Source organism: Rhyacophila brunnea, unplaced genomic scaffold, assembly GCF_057557595.1.
Source record: "Rhyacophila brunnea isolate RB1 unplaced genomic scaffold, BYU_Rbru_1.0 scaffold_20, whole genome shotgun sequence".
Classification (NCBI taxonomy): Eukaryota; Metazoa; Arthropoda; class Insecta; order Trichoptera; family Rhyacophilidae; genus Rhyacophila; species Rhyacophila brunnea.
In genome coordinates, this window is record NW_028232860.1 from 18,215,909 (window position 1) to 18,234,256 (window position 18,348).

Below are 18,348 nucleotides of genomic sequence, written 5' to 3' on the forward strand. Positions count from 1 at the left end.
CTACTCATTTTATATACCTAGGTACTCAAACGTCGATTTGTTATACTTGTTCACTAAATTGACCTCTCGTTTCTGGGATTAGGCCGAAACTGGCTTCTGGTGAATGTCCAACATTAGTTATAAAGTGTTTAACTACATTTTACCTGTTCCCATATTCCGGGAAATCAAGAATCGCTCTGGGATGGCGAGTGAGGGCAGTCGGACCTCGCCTTTACTGGGGCGAGTCGTTTGATTATAATTCTCAAAAAATAACATTGCTAATTTATAGAATAGTGTTGTAAGCTGTACGCAGTCTAACTACATTTTACCTGGTCCCATATTCCGGGAAATCAAGGAACAGGCGACACCGTGCTCTGGGATGGCGAGTGAGGGCAGTCGGACCTCGCCTTTACCGGGGCGAGTCGTTTGATTATAATTCTCAAAGAATAACATCGCTAATTTATAGAATAGTATTGTAAACTGTACGCAGTCTGTCTTGATTTGTAAAATATAATTCATCTCATTCATTGCCTTATGCTTATACAAAACACACTATTCCATAGAAAATCTTATGGTTAAAGTGGACACGTTAGCAGAATGGGCTATAGAGATAACACGTTCTAACGTGCTGCTATCTGTTGACGTGATGTGATATTATAAGAGTAACTATAAACAAATAGTTAAGGTTATAATCAATTTATTCTTTCAGGACGATGCTATAGATATTGAAATGGATGGACTACAATATGAAACCCTATTGCAAAGTAAGCATTCATTTTTAAACCGCACGATGCAAATTTTGAGCGACACTACATAAGTGGACACCTGCAGACCGCTAACAGAATATGACAATGCTATATAGGTAGTGTTAATAATATTAACTTTTGGTAAGCTGTATAAATGTATTATTGTAAAAATGTAAAACGAGCAATCTCCCAATATTGCCCCCATTTTGGGGTATTTATTTTAAGAGAACGAATGACTATCGAAGCTGCGAAAGGAAGGTTTTGATGATCGCGATGTTAAAATCTCATTATGCATTTCTAATAGCTAATGGGTATAGAATAGATATAATTATTAGACACAAATGATGCATCATATTACCTACTCTGAAATGACATTTATAAAGGTGCATCGAAAATACTCTGATAGCACAGGTTGACTATCACTGACCAATAAACCCACAGTAATAAACAAAAGAAAGCAATATCACCAATAATAATTAATTAAAACAGAACGGTATAAAAAAGAGAAAAGTAAGCGAAAATTAACTTTATAACAAGTAACCGCAATTACAGGTATTGTAAGTATTATTGACATTTTTGATCAATTAGCGTAAATAATCTATTGTTCTGCAGAAATTCGTTTCCAATTCACGATTATTTGCCGGTTTCATGGACGATTTTCGATACGATTTGGTCAGGTTAGAAGCAATTTACCGTTCAATATTATAATTCCAAATGTATCATGGTTGGCCATAAAACGTCGGCCGGTTGTTAGATCACCTGACTGACGTGCGAAAAGTCCAGGGTTATATTCCCAGCCTCAGAACAAAAAAATATATGTAAGGTCACCGGCATCGTGAAGTATCCGTTTATCGACAAAAATGACTTAGACTTACCTAAGATAACTTAGAGGCGAGAGCACCCACCCAGAAAGTGAAAGACGTAATTTCAAGTCCCACTAAGTTCAATTTGTTTTTTTTTTAATATTGTATGTTTCCGAGGTTTTGGAAATGAATTAATTTATTTTCGGGTGTAAGTACAAAATATAAAATACGACACGTTCTTGTTTGACAAAGATCTTTTATCAAATGTTTTATAGCATTTATTTTATAAAACAAGAGTAACATAATTACACTGCGTATAATATTTTATAAAAAATAATATTATAATGTATGATGGCTTGTATGTTAATATGCGCATAATACCTATTAACTGAAATATTTACAGTTTAATGGTGACATTACTGTACAGGAGGATTAAACAAAATATTATAAGTATGAGTTTTGTTCTAATACCACTATCAGATAGAAACAGACTGATATCCTCGCTGACTGACAAAAGCGGTTGAATGATAATAGTAATAATAGAATTATATCGCACCCACTTTATGAAAATATCCACAACGAGGTGCAAGGTTGCTCTGTGTATCCACAAAAACAATATAATTACGGTAGCTCCGGGCTGCGGTGAGTGACCACAGACATTATTATATTATAGGAACGGTGGGCACAGACAATAGCGCTTTTCAATACCACTTGTTCTTGCCTTTGTCAAAGCGATGGTTCTGCTTTTGTTGGGCTTCCAAACAACTTGTTCGTTCGCCAACACCTAGCTAGACACTAGACTTCCATAATACCTCGCTGGTACAAATGTGCGGTTGCCGGTTACCGACCCCAGTCGCTTATCAATCGAATTATTATGTATTTAATTTTGTATGACCTGAGTCCTTTTTATTTATATGAAATCGTATTTAGGTATGGTCCCAATATTTAAGCTCGATTTGATATAAATAAAAACGATTTCAAGTTATACACATTTACATTTTTATAAAAAATGTTTTTTTTTTTAAATAAATATAAACATTATTAAAACTATCAATTAGTCAAAAATCTGTACGAGAAAAAATAGAAAACTTAATAAACTAAATTTGAATAATACATATTATGACCATAAAATATAATTTAATAATAAGATGTGGTCCTGTGACAAATTTACATTTTATAACACTTTTTTACAATAATTGTAAGTATATCTTTGACTTTGAATTTTTTTTCTAATGTTTCTTTTTAATGTTTTCAGATACATATTTATTAATACAGTTAAAATTGTAAATTATCAAAAAAATGTCTCAAATTGCAAGCTTCGTATTTTTCCGCTAGGTACCTCTGTTGGTATGCCTCTCCCCCTTAACTCATGAGAGAAAGAGATTAAATGTAATCTCGGCTTTTTCAAACAGTTCTGAGTATAATACCAGTTTTAATAAATGTACATACGTGTATAATGTAGATTGTAGAATATGAAAGAGTTTTATAAAACAGAATTGTGTAATCGCGTAAGTAATATTAATAATAGTAGAAAAAACAGAAATACCAACTACACTGCATCATATTAATTTGTATGAGTGACTTTTAATAGGACAGCGTCGTGCATTTATACATCGAGCGAGACCTTTATCAAACTTTATAGTTAGTCTAAAATTGTCGCGTTTTCTCAAATATGTAGTTAAACAATCATCTCAATGGGGTCAGTGAAAACTTTCTCACAGTAACACGAATCACTATTTTCGTGGGTATATATTTTTCTAATGTAAGTATAAGGTTTTTTTTTATATCGGATGACATTCATATTTCACTTTCTTCGAATAAAATATAATATCTTATCATTGTTTGCAAGAAATTCATAATAAATTATTACACCATTGTTCAGAGATCGACATGTTCACAACTGGTATTCTAATTATTACAATAAGCATATAATATATTTATGTTAAACGACATCTTTCACACAGGACATTGAACGATTTGCTGAGGTTACATTATCAGTAGACAACTTGATTTTTTAGTTGCTAGATCGAGCATTGTTAAATAGGCAAAAATCTCATCTGGTAAATGGCTTTACATTTTGCGTTTTTGGACAGGTATGGAAGGCCGCCAGACGTTCTATGTATTTTTTTAAAATAAAAAATAATATGTAGATAACTTGTTGTCGTGCCTACTTCGTCCGGCATTAAATTTGTCAACAGAGGTTGCGTTATATCAATAACGCAGTACACTGCTTTCAGTGGTTCCCTGCATTGAGTTGTATTTCGAAAATCCCGAGTCACGATTCTCAGTCAACGGATCTTGGCAATGAGGAAGTAGTTATGAAGTAGGGTTTTTAACCCAGGATCCCACTCAAGTATTAGATCTAGTTAAAATAGCTTATTTTCATGAACTAATAAAGAAACATATTAAAAAAAACAGTTTCTATACTTACTAATTATAAGAAAAAAACTTGCAAAGTATTAATAAATGACAAAATAACGTCGACTTTATTATGGTTTATAATTTTACGAGATGATTATTCAAATTAATATTGTTCGTGAGTTTTACGTCACCACGCGTGAGCAGGTAAGCTTTCACATTTCAAACACAATAAAATAAATTATTGTCTTTTCTTCTGTGTGACTTTTTAAATTATCGACATAAGTGCATAGATATAAAACACTTTAGCTACTGAAAAAAAGCGTTCGACTAACAATTCACATTTTCACCAATTCCGGGACCGGGGTCGATAATACTAATCCCGTCATAGAAAACTGCGTCAGGGATTTGCACTCCCCATAAAAAAGCCGAAACATTTAGTCAGCTAATATTTTAACAGCCTTTGTTATCCTTTTATCACCAAAAGCGTTGTTAAGGTAATCAAACAAACAGCCTGGATAATTACTAGAATAAAGAGATTTAATAAAGGTGCGATTTCATTGTGACTCGAATTAACGGCAACTGAAACAAATGACAGAACTGCATCCATGGTAGTGTTATAAGCTAACGCGATTCAGTACACATGGACCTGCTCAAAACGAACGAACTATAACAACAGAACAGATAAATTGGTGAGAATTTCATCGTAGCTAGAGGCGAAAAAATACTTGTTTGCCCAGCTCGACGGCGGTACACGAGCACTGACCAGCGTTTTCGTGTGTTGATCGCTGAATGAAAGAGCACCATTAGAATAGTATACACGTAGTAGGTGCCAAGCGTGAATTATGTCATTCTGGCCAACACAATTGACTGACAACGATTTGATATGCAAATAACAATAACATCACGTACAATATTGAGATCGAGAGAATCATCCGGCACCAGATAACGCGAAATATTTATCCTTGATAAATAAATTAACATAATTAATAATTATTTTATATATCCGCTATGACTCCGCCTTAACCAGAATAGATGACCAACAACGTTTTGAAAAAATAATGAGTAACTAAACATTTTTGTTTATAATAAGATTAATAAGTATTATTAAAAGTGGGCTGTATATTTAGTTTAATTGTTGTAATATTTACATTCGAGGAATATTCCATCCGGTGTCATACAGATTATTTATAGTTTCCGAGAACTTCCACAATATTGGGAATCACGGACACGTGGATGACGGAAAAAGAGCTTTATCTACTAATACCACCTCGACGATTGCATTATCGTAAACTGCTACACTTATCCAATTCTGCGTCAGCTAACTACAATCGGTAGGGACGAAATAATAGATACATAGTGTAAGTAGTGACACTCCTCTTATGTGGATGCTCAGTAAACTTTCATTAGGTATGAGATTTAAGTTAAAGAGGTTTTCTGTATATATGTACTTGGTTTACATAATTATTTTGAAATTAAAGTGAAGAAAACACAAGGCTTGATATTTTCAAATCTCCACGAGAAATTTGATTAAAAAAAACTATCAATTAAATATGCTACCCAAGTGGTATATTATAAGAGGTTGTTACTAGGGCCATGAGCCAACAAGATATTGAGGTTTCGGGTTGTTTCAGGTTGTTTCAGGTTATACATTTTCACTCACTGTAACACTTATTGTTAGGTCACAGCATTATACGATGTTTATACATTATATTCAACCGCCATTCTCGTCTTGCGCCGTTTTCGTACTGTCTTTATTTTAAACACCATAATATTATATTGTATTGGGGATGCGGCTCCTTGAATCTTTCGGGGCCGGGGGCGAGATGCAGATTTCAAAAAAGTTCGCTGGTGGCTTCGACAAAGGGTCACCGTAGGGTACCTAGACTATATTTTTATCTGGACGCAGGGTATAATTTGGTGTGTCGTTGCATGAAGTCGGAATACATTACGGTTTGTAGGTACGGTAAACACATACATAATGTATCTATATATATGTTTATATTTTGGCACAACATCAAGAATACGGTAACAGTAAAGTGTACAATGGCGATGACCGATGATAATCATCATATCGACCAAGTTAGAAGGACGTACTCTACTCTCTGTGGGGACAGGAGGACGACTAACTTATAACTGGAAAAGAACGTAGACAACATTTTTTAACAATACAATTGTATGAGTCCAAAAAATTGATATTCGACCTTGAAACGGACTCTACCTATGTCGAAAAATCCAACTCACGGGTAATTTGGATATTTTCGTACGTAGGTACTCGGCAATCTTCGACCTAGCGCTATCAATAATCGGCGAGTTGAATCCGACACTAAAATAGTAATTATTCCATTTTGGCCATAATTCCAAGAAAAGATCCAAAGTGACATTTCGCGATCGGTGGCGATCATGGCAGACGATCGTCGTGAGAATCTGCCGATGTAATTTGAGCATAAGTAGTATGAGGTAATTTTTCCGATATGTCTCGGGCCTCGGCTAATGTACCTACTGCCCAGGGAACACAAAGCAAGGGAAGCGAGTTACATTCTGGGTGTGGCTATAAGAAGATACAAGTCTCGATTGTTGGTACCTCAGTCTTGCGTATCTGCTCCTGAGACATTACCAGTGCGGAAAACTGCTGATGCTTCACATCCAAACGTAGGGCCTCGTGATACGCTCGATTGAGACCGAGCTCAGTGCGAGGCGGGTTAGTTTGGAGGGGTCTGTGTTTGTGTTGTTAAGAAATATGTGATTAACTTGAAAACGTGTCAAAGAATATATTATGTTCAATATTTACGTCTATATTATAATATGCATTAAAGTTTGTCAAGTGAGCGCAACGCGCATTCAATATTAGTAATATTCGAGAACATACGGCGGATTTTGTATTTCTTGCGTTTTATGGCCTGACCGTCACTAGGTCGTAAATCGAAATCGGCTTCAAAGCCCTGGCGCATGGAGGCTGACTTATTAATCTGTTCGTGGTCTCGGGACATTTTTTTTATATAACCGCCACTACATAGAAAACATAACTATGAGTGTAATAATGTGTCTACGTGTACCAACTAGCTTCTAGCATGTACGTATTAAATCGGCTATATACAAAGCCAATAGCTATACAACGAGCAAAAAATAAATTGGGGCTGTGGCACAAAGGTTGGTCACCGCAGAGCACGTCGCACCGAATTATATTTTATCTATACCAGTGATGTACAACCTGCGATGCCATTTATTATGTCACCGACTAATTTAAATATGCGAAGAATAGTCCTAGAAGTAAAGACGTACTTAGAGTAGGTTTTCAGTGAAATATGCAAAAATGCTCTCATCCGTTAATTAGGTATAACTACTTTGTTATGTTGCAACAGATGTCATTGATATGCGAAATATTAGGAAGGCAATCTGCATTTTTTTTACAAAATGTCTTGCTGAAAAGCAGTTTCCTAACCTACACGTCTTTTCGGAAGCATTTCCCGAACTTCAGACGCTTGCTATCAGTCAGTATGCGGCGTAAGCGATCTCAGCAGTGCGGACACTTCTTGTAAATAATATGTACCTACTGTTACCATCGTAATACCGCATCAGTAATACGTGTAAAACAATAGATTATTGCAAGCGTGATTAATTTTTCAAAACAGAGCCAGTTTGATTTTCGTTTTAAACCCCGCCAATTCAACACCGCACAACGGAAAAAGCGAACAACATAGGCGCTCTCGTATACCTGAGAATTAGTAAGCAAGCAATAATATAAAGATCAATTCCACAATCATATAAATGTTGCTTTGACGTAAATTAGTATCAAAATAAACGTGTTTCCCTCGAATCGAAATCCTATTGGGTTTCCTGCCATTTCTGGTAAAGTGCCATAAGCCCTAGTTTTACAGTACGTAGTTATAGAGTGGACGAAAATATGCCATTCGTATTACGGGTGTCGTATTTTTTTCTAGTGGGTATACATGAGATGTTTTCAAATTACGTATGTTCAATGTCTAGACTCGGAAGAGAATATTTATGTATAATACAATTATTATCCGCGACAATTATTGTATTCTGTGTGGCACGTGAACTTTTATCAAATTAATAAAAATATTATCAACCATTGCTTTACTCACAGAAGCAGTTCGCGCACCGGCAGGTGTATTATGGAATTATACCACTATTGCATGTGCAGCCTGGATATGGATACTAAGGTTGAGCATCACTAATCTGTAGAAACTGTTCATACACACATGCAAGCTCTTGGTTAAGTGCAATCGATTACCTCACGTCTCGGCCCCGTTGCATTACTACGTCATCTGCGTTTTGTTTTCTCATAATGAGTTGCCGCATTGCCTTTCCGATATTAGGTACATTATTAAAACGCGTAGTAAAAGGTATATTATACATACACTTAACAAATATCGATAATATATATATATACCACCATGGATAAGAAATATATTGTTATTTTATAACCTTGTTATCATTTATCATGCACAAGTCATAAACAGGAATGCGTCAAAATTTCAGAACTCATTTTGTATAATGTATAGTATGAAATTGGTATAAGTATAAGTAGGTATATTGTTATAACACGGTTTAACCAGGCTGCTATAATTAGCCAACATTAGTAATAATTATTAACGATTTAATTTTATTAAAATACTTTATTGGATTCAATTAATTGACAATTATTGTAAAATCAGGTATTTAGCATAACCTATCGGTATAGCGTCTGAAACAAGAGTCCTTGTATTAACTATAATATGCTCAACACATATGTCGAAGACTGCACAGGTATCTATTATCACATATATGGAATCCTCTCACGGGCTACGGTTACCGTAAGAATATCTAGGGATATGATAATCTATGTAAGGGATATAATATCAACTGAAATTTCACAAAAACATCATAAACTATCGATCCCATGATGCAAACATCACAATTCATAATATTATTACACCCTCCACAACATTGTGGGAACATATCTAGTTCTTAAAATTGCACAATAAATCTGGTCAAATCAGTACTCTTTATTTTACTTTATTTATATCAAAACATCCCTTGCTTATAATAATATGTAACAATATAACAAAATACCTATTGTGGGAATTTGGTCAGTCATAAATTTACTCATCGATTCGTGTCTTATATCTAATAATATTTTATAACAATATTTATTTACGAACAGGCGACAATTTTCATTTCATTCTAAAAAACGTTGAGTTATTTACTATAACAACAGTATTATTATATTTTGATTAATCGTAATTTTAATTGTGCATGTTTCAAGTCGTAAAAAGTTGCGTATTTCGTTCAAAATATAAACATTTATTTCATTATGCAACAATCATCATTTACTACAAACAGTTTACTATATTGCATTCGAAGACATATTTAGAGCAAAAATAACTAGCACTATCACCTAAGTTTGTAGTTTCGTGTCACGATCGTGGCCTTGTTAATAGACACTTTAGGTAAATCTTTCTTTTGACAATGTCTGGTCCTCTATAAATAGTCTATGTGCATCGACCAATGGCATTAATATGGACGAAGCATCTGGAAAAAAAATGACACTCACTTTTTTGTCGGGTCTGCCGAATGGAATAATCTGTTCTAACACCATTACAATAAAGGTGATATTGCTATAAATTCCCGATGCGTGATATCGCATAATGTATATTGCGTGACGTCTACCTATACCTACATGTGCGAATGTCGCTATGCGCGAATTTACTTGCTAGCTACTGTACTGAGTGCGTTGTCCATTAATAATGTCATTGGCATCGACAGAGTGGAGGTTTGTATCAACAGATTTTTGTTTTTACGAGAAATGGATGACTTGCTCAACCTATTTGTCTCCAAACACAAATTGAAAAACAATGTGTACTTGCCAGACCCAGGATTCGAAACCCGGGACCGACGACATTAAGTCGCTCGGCCATCGTGGGACTAAGTAAGTAGATATTGCTAAAAAAAATAGTGTGTACACTGAACATTTTTTGCAGAATTAAAATTATTGATGAATATAGTACTGTTGGCAATATGGAAACAGTTACAACATGGCGAAATACACTGACGTTAGGTTGGTAGAATGTAATGAGATTTTCCTTGAATAAATAAAAATGTCCCCCGCGTGGATTCGTCCCGTCACAGTCTGCTTGCGTGCGCTTTGTTGATGTTTTCTGTTTTGTTTCAAATTGAATTTTTTCGAGCGATAAAAACTGATATCTGATTAATTCTTGATTACATGAAATCACTTTTATAAATAAATTCGCAAACGATGATACAAAATCGAAGAGGTCTGATAAACTACTCGGAAAGCTGAAATTTGGTACGCTTGTATGGTTTATTTTATATAATGTCGTACGGAGTTACGTACACACATTGATATTATATTAATTCATAATACAAAAATTTGATTCAATTACAGTGATTCTCAATATTTTTTGGTTGGAGAAACCCTTAAAATATTCAATTAAATTTTGGGGTATCCCTATTTGGTTTCCACATGTTTAGTACAACCTCAGATTTAATGTTTATACAAAAAAACACAACGACATTGTTTTCCAGAGAATTGCAACCAATCCGGAGAATTCCCACAACTCGAGTTGTGAGTCACATGGTTCTACCTACCACATATTGTATTTTTTTATAAGGAATAGTAACGTCTACGAGCCTGCCAGTCAGTGAAAGTGGCATACTAAAAGTTGCCCCATTTTCAATCGGTCTATACACCAGACACACGTTATTAAACCTACGAACAAACACTGTGTCTAATATTTTATTTTGTTATGAGTTTGTGATAATATAATTTATCGTTAATTACCTAACCCAGGGGTCGGCAAACTCTTGAACCAAAAGAGCCAAATATGAGTGGCACAACAGTTAAAAAACAATCGAGAGCCATACGTATATTTTTATAAATATGATTTATTTAAATGAATTATTTACATTTTATAATTGCTTATTTATTAAGTGAAGAAGATTTCCCGAATAAAACTAACGTACATAGGTATTTAATATTATATGTTTTTATTGTTGACATTATAAATATAATTTTTACAGAATATGAATTACATACAATTTTTACGCATTCCTTAAAACTAATGTGAACAATGACCTTCCTTACATTTCTTTGGAGAGAGTGTATGTTATGTAACTTGTAGTTTTTAATTTCAGGCGCGACTCCAAAAAATTCTCATCGGTTATTTGGCTTCTCTAAATGCTATTTATATTGTTCATGTTTGAAAATGATTGTTCACAAACATATTATTATGTAGACTCAAATGTTCGGAAAGCTATTCCATAATATGTATCAAAAATCGTAGTATCTACTTTATGTAGATCTTTTAGAGCGCCCCACTTGTGTTGTGACATTAAATTGCATTTTTCTCTCTCCAAATCCTCAATTTTGGTGGCACGACCTATAAATTTTGAGCTCCGTAACTATTTGCTTGTTAAATCCACCAATAAAATTGTATTTCAAAAGTGCTCGTGTCAATATCAAATGGAGAAAATTTTTATATGTCGACTTTTGCAATGGGCGGATTTAAAACACAACAATCGCACCTTTTTGCATCAACCATCACGGAGGAAAAATATAATATTAGTTATTATATAATATAACAAGTGTACAAATCAATGACAAAAAATTAAAATTGTAAATTTTGCAAAAGTTTTTGTAAAAATTAGGAATTTGGCAAAGAGCCGCACGCCAACACCCAAAGAGCCACATGCAGCTCGCGAGCCGCGGTTTGCCGACCCCTGACCTAACCTAACAGTCATGCATATTTAAATCTAAAGACAAGCTGAACATTAAAAAAATTTGCTACATTATATGCCTACTAAATATATTTTTCTGGGGGGACGCGAGGCCATACTCCAATCTACAGTATCTGTAAAGTAAATCGACACCTCTTTAACATATTTTCATTTAAGTACCCCCTATGTGTTACGCTAATCAGCGCGTGCGGACGTACCGTACAAGCAGCACGGGCAATGCGGTCCGCAACGTGTGTGGTTACCACAGATGGATGTAGCGGTTGGTTGTGTCAACAGTAGTAGTAGGAAACAAAACGTATTAACCCAAGCCCCGTGAAGGTGACGGTTTATTAATTTCGAATTTTCCTTGAGCCGCCGCCGTTCCATGTAGCCGAAGGTCCGTTACGAATGACGGAACCCGCAACCAATTTCACGAAATGCAAGTAATCGCGATGAAAACGAAAAAAAAACATAACTACGATGGAGACGATTAATAATATTTGTGCAACGGAATGCCTACGCAATAATAATTACTTCTGCAGCGAGGCGAGTTCGCGTTACATGGCGGAAGATTGTCAAATATCCTACCACAAAACAAAATGGTTTGGCGTTTCGGCAATGTACCTACCTACACACGTATGAAACAAGTTATGCTTCGTCGCTAGTTAAAAATCTATAACAAGAATTTCTGCGAATTTCGACGGCGAACGTGCAAACAAAGAAAATTGTTTGAATTGACTTATTCATCGTATTCCTCCCCTACACAAGAGATTGTACAGCATTACCATTGATGATGAGTACTGCAATGATACCAAAGATAATAAAAATAGTACAAAAATGAACATGGTCTCCACAGAAGTCATACTTTAATAATGACCATTTGAAACGTGTTTAAATAAAATGAATACGTGTATTAATTAAGGCTCTAAGTACCAAAAAGTAGAATTGCCTGTAGGTACAAAATACCGAGTCATTGCAGTAAAATTTCATGAAGCAGACCTTTTGAAAAATGTGGTTTTACATTGTGAAGCAATCACGGCAGCTTCAATAATTTTAGGTATTAAGAACTCGTAAGTGTTAACACACCATTGTCAGCCATTTTATATTGAATGCCGTTGACCATTACAGTGCTACTTACACCATTATAAATAAAACACGCCAACGGACTTACAACGTCGACAGGTTTAATTATTTCGCTGTATTTTTTTGACTTGCTTGAGGCACTTAGACTATAGTTGAAGTTATTGGTGTTGGTATGTAGAACATTTTTCTATAAAAATGTCAGTTTTTATTTTTTTGGTACTTAGAGCCTTAATTAATACACGTATTCAAATGTATTATATATAGCGCCTGTACACATGCATGGATTTACTCGCAGCAATAGTGTGTATTTTAAACTATCGCGATAATAACTCTGTTTACGCGTAAAACTGATGACTGTCTCGCCAATCTCATTCTTCAAGAGAAAGCGATACGCGATGTTGTCATTTTATATTACTTTTCGACAGATTGTGAAAATCGGTTAAACTCAAAATGAGTGCGGTGTAGTTTTCATTTTTTTACCGGCAGGTTTGCCACTATCGTTCTACTGCGCAGGCGCAGATATCGAACAATACCAACTGTCGCGTGAAAATTCAGAAGCTTCCGAACTTCTTGATTCATGCATGAAATCTCGCAACTTGCATGATAATACATGTTTATATATCTCTCTAACATGTCCGATTCATAGAGTGGAGGTCTATTCTCTGACTCATACACAAATTGAAAAACAATATGTGTATTTGTCAGACCCAGGATTCGAACCCGGGACCCACGACGCTATAGGCCGACGCTTAAACCTCGCGACCATCATTTGCAGTTTCTTGTTATGGCCGCGATAAAACGTGCTGTCAGCAGTAAATACATGCACAAGTAAACGGAATATTAATTTAATGATTTTTTTTATATTCTTTTAGGATTAGGATAGTCAGGATTAGGGAATCCAATCCCGAACCAAAATCTTGATCCCGGGATTTCGGGATTACGATTTGACGATCCCGGGACTAGTCCCGGATTGGCATTTTTTTCAATAGTTATTATAAAAAAATTATATAATACAAATAAATCTAGTATAGGAAATTATACTATTTAAGACATGTATTGTTTAATATTGTGTACGATCAATCTTGGATATACATACGTTTAATGGAGTAAATAGTATTGTAATATAAATAATAATGTGAAAGTAAAACAGTTTTATTTATTTATGAAAAGATGAGAAATACAAATCCAAGTTCAATTAAAATAAGAAATGACAAATGCATTAAAAAACATGGTGGAATCACTTTGTTAAAAGTGCGAAGCATTGTTTTTTTCCAATCTTTCTCATGATTATTAATTTATGTGATGAAATAAAATGAATTGGCAATACATGGGTAATAAATCAAACTTCATTCAAACTCAGTTTATTTCTAATGTAGTTGTATGTTATTAAAAGTATTTTTCTGTTATATTTTCGTTTTTATCTTATTTTCCATAAAAATTGATAAAAAAAACTCAATCCCGAAAGTTTCGGGATTATGTTTACCAATCCCGGGATTCATAGGTATCGAAAATAGTTCGGGATCCCGGGATTGGAATCCCCAGTCAGGATAGTGCCTTCTCACGCCGAAGAAATATCCCATATCTCCAAAAGGAACACATCCGAGAAAACTCAAGATTTACCAATAATTTGATATCAATGGTATTTCGGGTTATTGATTTTAGGAATGTTAGGTTTTTGTTATAAATACATATACCTACTCTGATAGATATAATATTTTATATCGGACATGTCCAACGTGTCGGTCTCACTATTAGTGAAAATGTAAAAAGTCAATAGGTACATTCATTCAGTTGTAATACTGAATCTAATATTTCATTGAGTTTTTGAAGATAACGAATTATGTAATTAGCTTACTAATTCCTATTTCAATTTCCTTGGCTAGTTTACATGAAAGTATTTTTCAAATTAATCACGAGGAATCCCGCGTGACCTCGTCGTACCAGTTGAGAGAAATGCACCACTCACGGCCTAAGAAATGAGAGAAATAGAAGATAGGGTACAGTGAGCGTCATCCAATAAAAGTGGTGGAATTTTGTACAAGGCACTGATTCCCGGAAAAAAAATCCTCAAAATAAAACGAATATGAATCAAAATTCTTAGATTTTTTCGGCATTCCAATCCGTGGACAAAAAAGTTTTTGATTTATCTTTGTTTTTAAAGGGGTTGGTGGTTCGGAATTCGTTTACGTTAATTAATTAAATTTAAATACTGCGCGTTAAAATTTTATCCGGGATTGTGAATCCTTAGTTAGTGTAGCATTCTTACCTGGAACATGTCTGTGGAGTCATCCTCTGTGTACTCGACGATGACCGCCTGGTTCCTGGATAGCGTGAAAGATATGCTGTGCTGGCTGGCGTTGAGGATGGCCTGCGAGCAGTGGGGCGTCTTCACGACGTAGTGGCGCGACCGACGGACGCCGTTGGCGGCGGAGCGCCGGCACAGCACGAACTTGCTGCGCCGTCGCCCTCGGTCGCCCTGAGGAAGTAGGCCGTTGTACCTGCGATGCAAAAACACACGAATTAATAATAATGCACAAAAAACACCATGTAGAAACTTTCCTCTAATCTAATCATCTAATCCATGCAAATTTATATTATACCTATATTATGTAAGAGAGTTTTTCGGAATAACACACGGCACATGTATATCCAATTATGAAGATGTGCGCAGATGACGCTGAAACCGATATAAAAGACAAATCGTAATACATGATCGGACAGGGATCGACCATTCGTGGAAAAAGCGGATTTGAAGCAAATATAAGAAGGCACACACAGAAGAATCGGGGAATTTCAATTGCCACGAAAATGATGCTTGTGCAAACATTAGTGTACGGTGTCGAGTCATGGACCCTGAAGGCAAAGGAGCGGAAGGCAATTTCTTTCAAGAAATGTGTTGTCGTCGAGTGCTTCGTATTTCTTGGACAGAGCATAGGACAAACCAGTCAATCATCCAGTGACTCTAGATAAAGGAAGGGCTCTCGACAGTATGTCTGAGACGAATTCTGCAGTTATTTGGATACATTGTTCGTCGCGGACTGGATAACCTGGAGACTGGTAGCTTTGGGTAGCCTCCACGGAAGGCGAAGCAGATGAAGAGCGTCAGCGCACTGGAGCGACCAAGTGAATTACATTATAATATTATATGGAGGTGGGAGTCATTGTATATATACATTGTATTATCTATTATCATATACATACATACATATTATGTCCAACACTTGCGAGATGGATTTTGATCAATGGAAATGAGTCCTGAAAATGTAAAAAACCATTGAGACGTTGAAAAGGAAATATTAACCATTCATATTCTTATTTCCCTATCCAACTTACGTGAAAGTAGTTTTCAAATTAATGATTGGGAAGCCAGTGTGATTTCGTCGCATCATTTAATTCGTATTGCAACGCACACGGCCTGTACGCAGGAGCAGAATAGGAAAGTGAATAATTTGAGGTTGAGTCAAAAAAAGATCCAAACTTATAATTTTGACAGATGAGAAGTTGAGTATTTCTTTGTCTCTTACGCCTCAGTGTCCTCACCCAAATATAATATGTTTGTTCAAATTAAATTAGAGTAGGTAAGTAGGTATATTAAATATATATAAATAGTAATTAGAGTATGGTTGATCACATCCTTCTTGAAGTTGAAAAATGACCGGTATTATCAACTGACCTAAAATCTAAAATAACAAGCCTTAGCCCCACCCCAGATTAGAAGATAAATGACGGTAAAGTTTGAAAAAAACCCATAGCTATGGAAGACATTTGGAGAGTGACAGAATTCCTAATATATGCATAATTAATTAATGCATTTGAGCCCGATACATGGAATGTCACGAACCGTTAATACATAATAGTATTTAGAAGTGGAACGGCGCGGTGCGTGGAAAAAGATGCGCGTAGGTATAACCAAAACGCATTGCGAAGATTTGAAATAATTAAAATATTGAATAAATACGCAAATACGAACGACTATTTCACTGGGACACCTAAAACATAAAAGGGGGACGCCATTACCCACACACAACGCGTCAATTAATTCAGAAATGTAACCATTTAAATATTTAAAGAATTTTTAACTATTAATTTGTGATGTTTCAATTTATATTGTGCCGTTTGCATACTTTAACATTCTCGACAAATTAATTTTGTTTAAATACTATCGGTAAATCGAAATATATAAAATGGCCACAATAGTGATGACTGATGACGACACGCGATGTAATCTTTACTAATTAATAAGAGTTTTAAAAAACCGTCATTGTATATTGGTTTATGCATGTCATTATATGCATCTATGGCACAATTAATTAACACACAATATAGGTAATGTATACGCAGTATGGTCGATATTCAACTTGTTACTAGTCTTTTTATATGCACACAGATTGCTGATTCTTATTTTTCCACAATGCGGTGTTAGGTGTTTTCATAATATATTTATGAGTAGGGATTACTAATATACATACATTAAACTTGTTACAACAGCAATATTTTAGCTAGATTCAGGCGCTGAGCTTCGATTGATGAATGCATTTATTTTCACTACCTGCTTTTTTATGGTAATTACACTTGTGTTATACATTTAACTAATTCGCCTGCCGACCAGACATAATATTAAGGTCACATAAATGAAAATCCCACAGTAAAATAGAATAATCATCTTATTCTGTTTCAGTCCAATAAAATCACATTTAGGAGTCTATAAAACGATTAGTTTACATCCGATAATTCAATGATCTATATTTAATTTTTTCATGTGACTCTTGTGACATAGAAAAGATTCCAAGACAAATAATTCTGTGGTTAACGATACATATTATATTATTTCTGACAGTAAGCACTAGCATTGACTTTTTAGACGTGTTCGATGGAATACTGCGATATAATTATATAAAATGAATCGTACAGAATTAATAATACTCACTTAAGTATATAATAAGTAGAGCATTAGAAAAAAAATATTGACAATAATGGCATTCCGATTGAAATAGAACGAAGTATTTATACAAAGTGACATTATTATTATACTGAATAGTTCATTGATGATTAATGATTTAATTAAAGCTAAGAAATCCTCATTATATGCTTCAGCAGTACACCTTACCTATAGGGAAGTGGGTTCCAAAAAACTTTTGAGGAACATTCACTCGAAGCTGCATGTCTAAATACTATCCGCCCGAGTTTCTCTTAGATATGATTACATACAAATTGACGCATTCCCTCTCGTGTTTGTTACTGTCCAGAATTCTGGGAGTGCTTTGTAAACATTGAGATAATTACAGGGTGCACCAGTCTATAAAATATCTTAGTTAAAAGTGGGTTGCCTTTATTGCAATGCTTATAGAGTTCCGTTTTATCCAAATTAACGTATTTTTCAAATCGATCCTTATTCTTATTACAGTGCAGATAGTTAGTTTTTCAATGATTTTTATCTGTATTCATATATTTATTACAGTAGGCATAATTACATTTATTCCTTGAATAATACTAGTACTAGTACATATAGTAGTACAGTAAATAATACCCCGAATTACGCGAACTCGGAGTTAACACCGTTCTTTAACCGACACTTCCGACCCAGTTCCACCAGAAAAACACACGACCATTGCAAGCTTGACAGAAGGTCTCAGCCCAAT

The 18,348-nt window shown here is 34.9% G+C and overlaps 1 protein-coding gene across 1 annotated transcript in view; it reads right to left on the minus strand.

Annotated features, from left to right (window-relative positions):
* Pli (E3 ubiquitin-protein ligase pellino) overlaps positions 1–18,348 on the minus strand; it is a 71,205-nt gene that overhangs the window by 34,505 nt on the left and 18,352 nt on the right. The window contains exon 3 of the mRNA XM_085947914.1: positions 14,976–15,207. Coding sequence (XP_085804040.1) covers positions 14,976–15,207 — 232 coding nt within the window. The remainder of the gene's footprint in view (positions 1–14,975; positions 15,208–18,348) is intronic.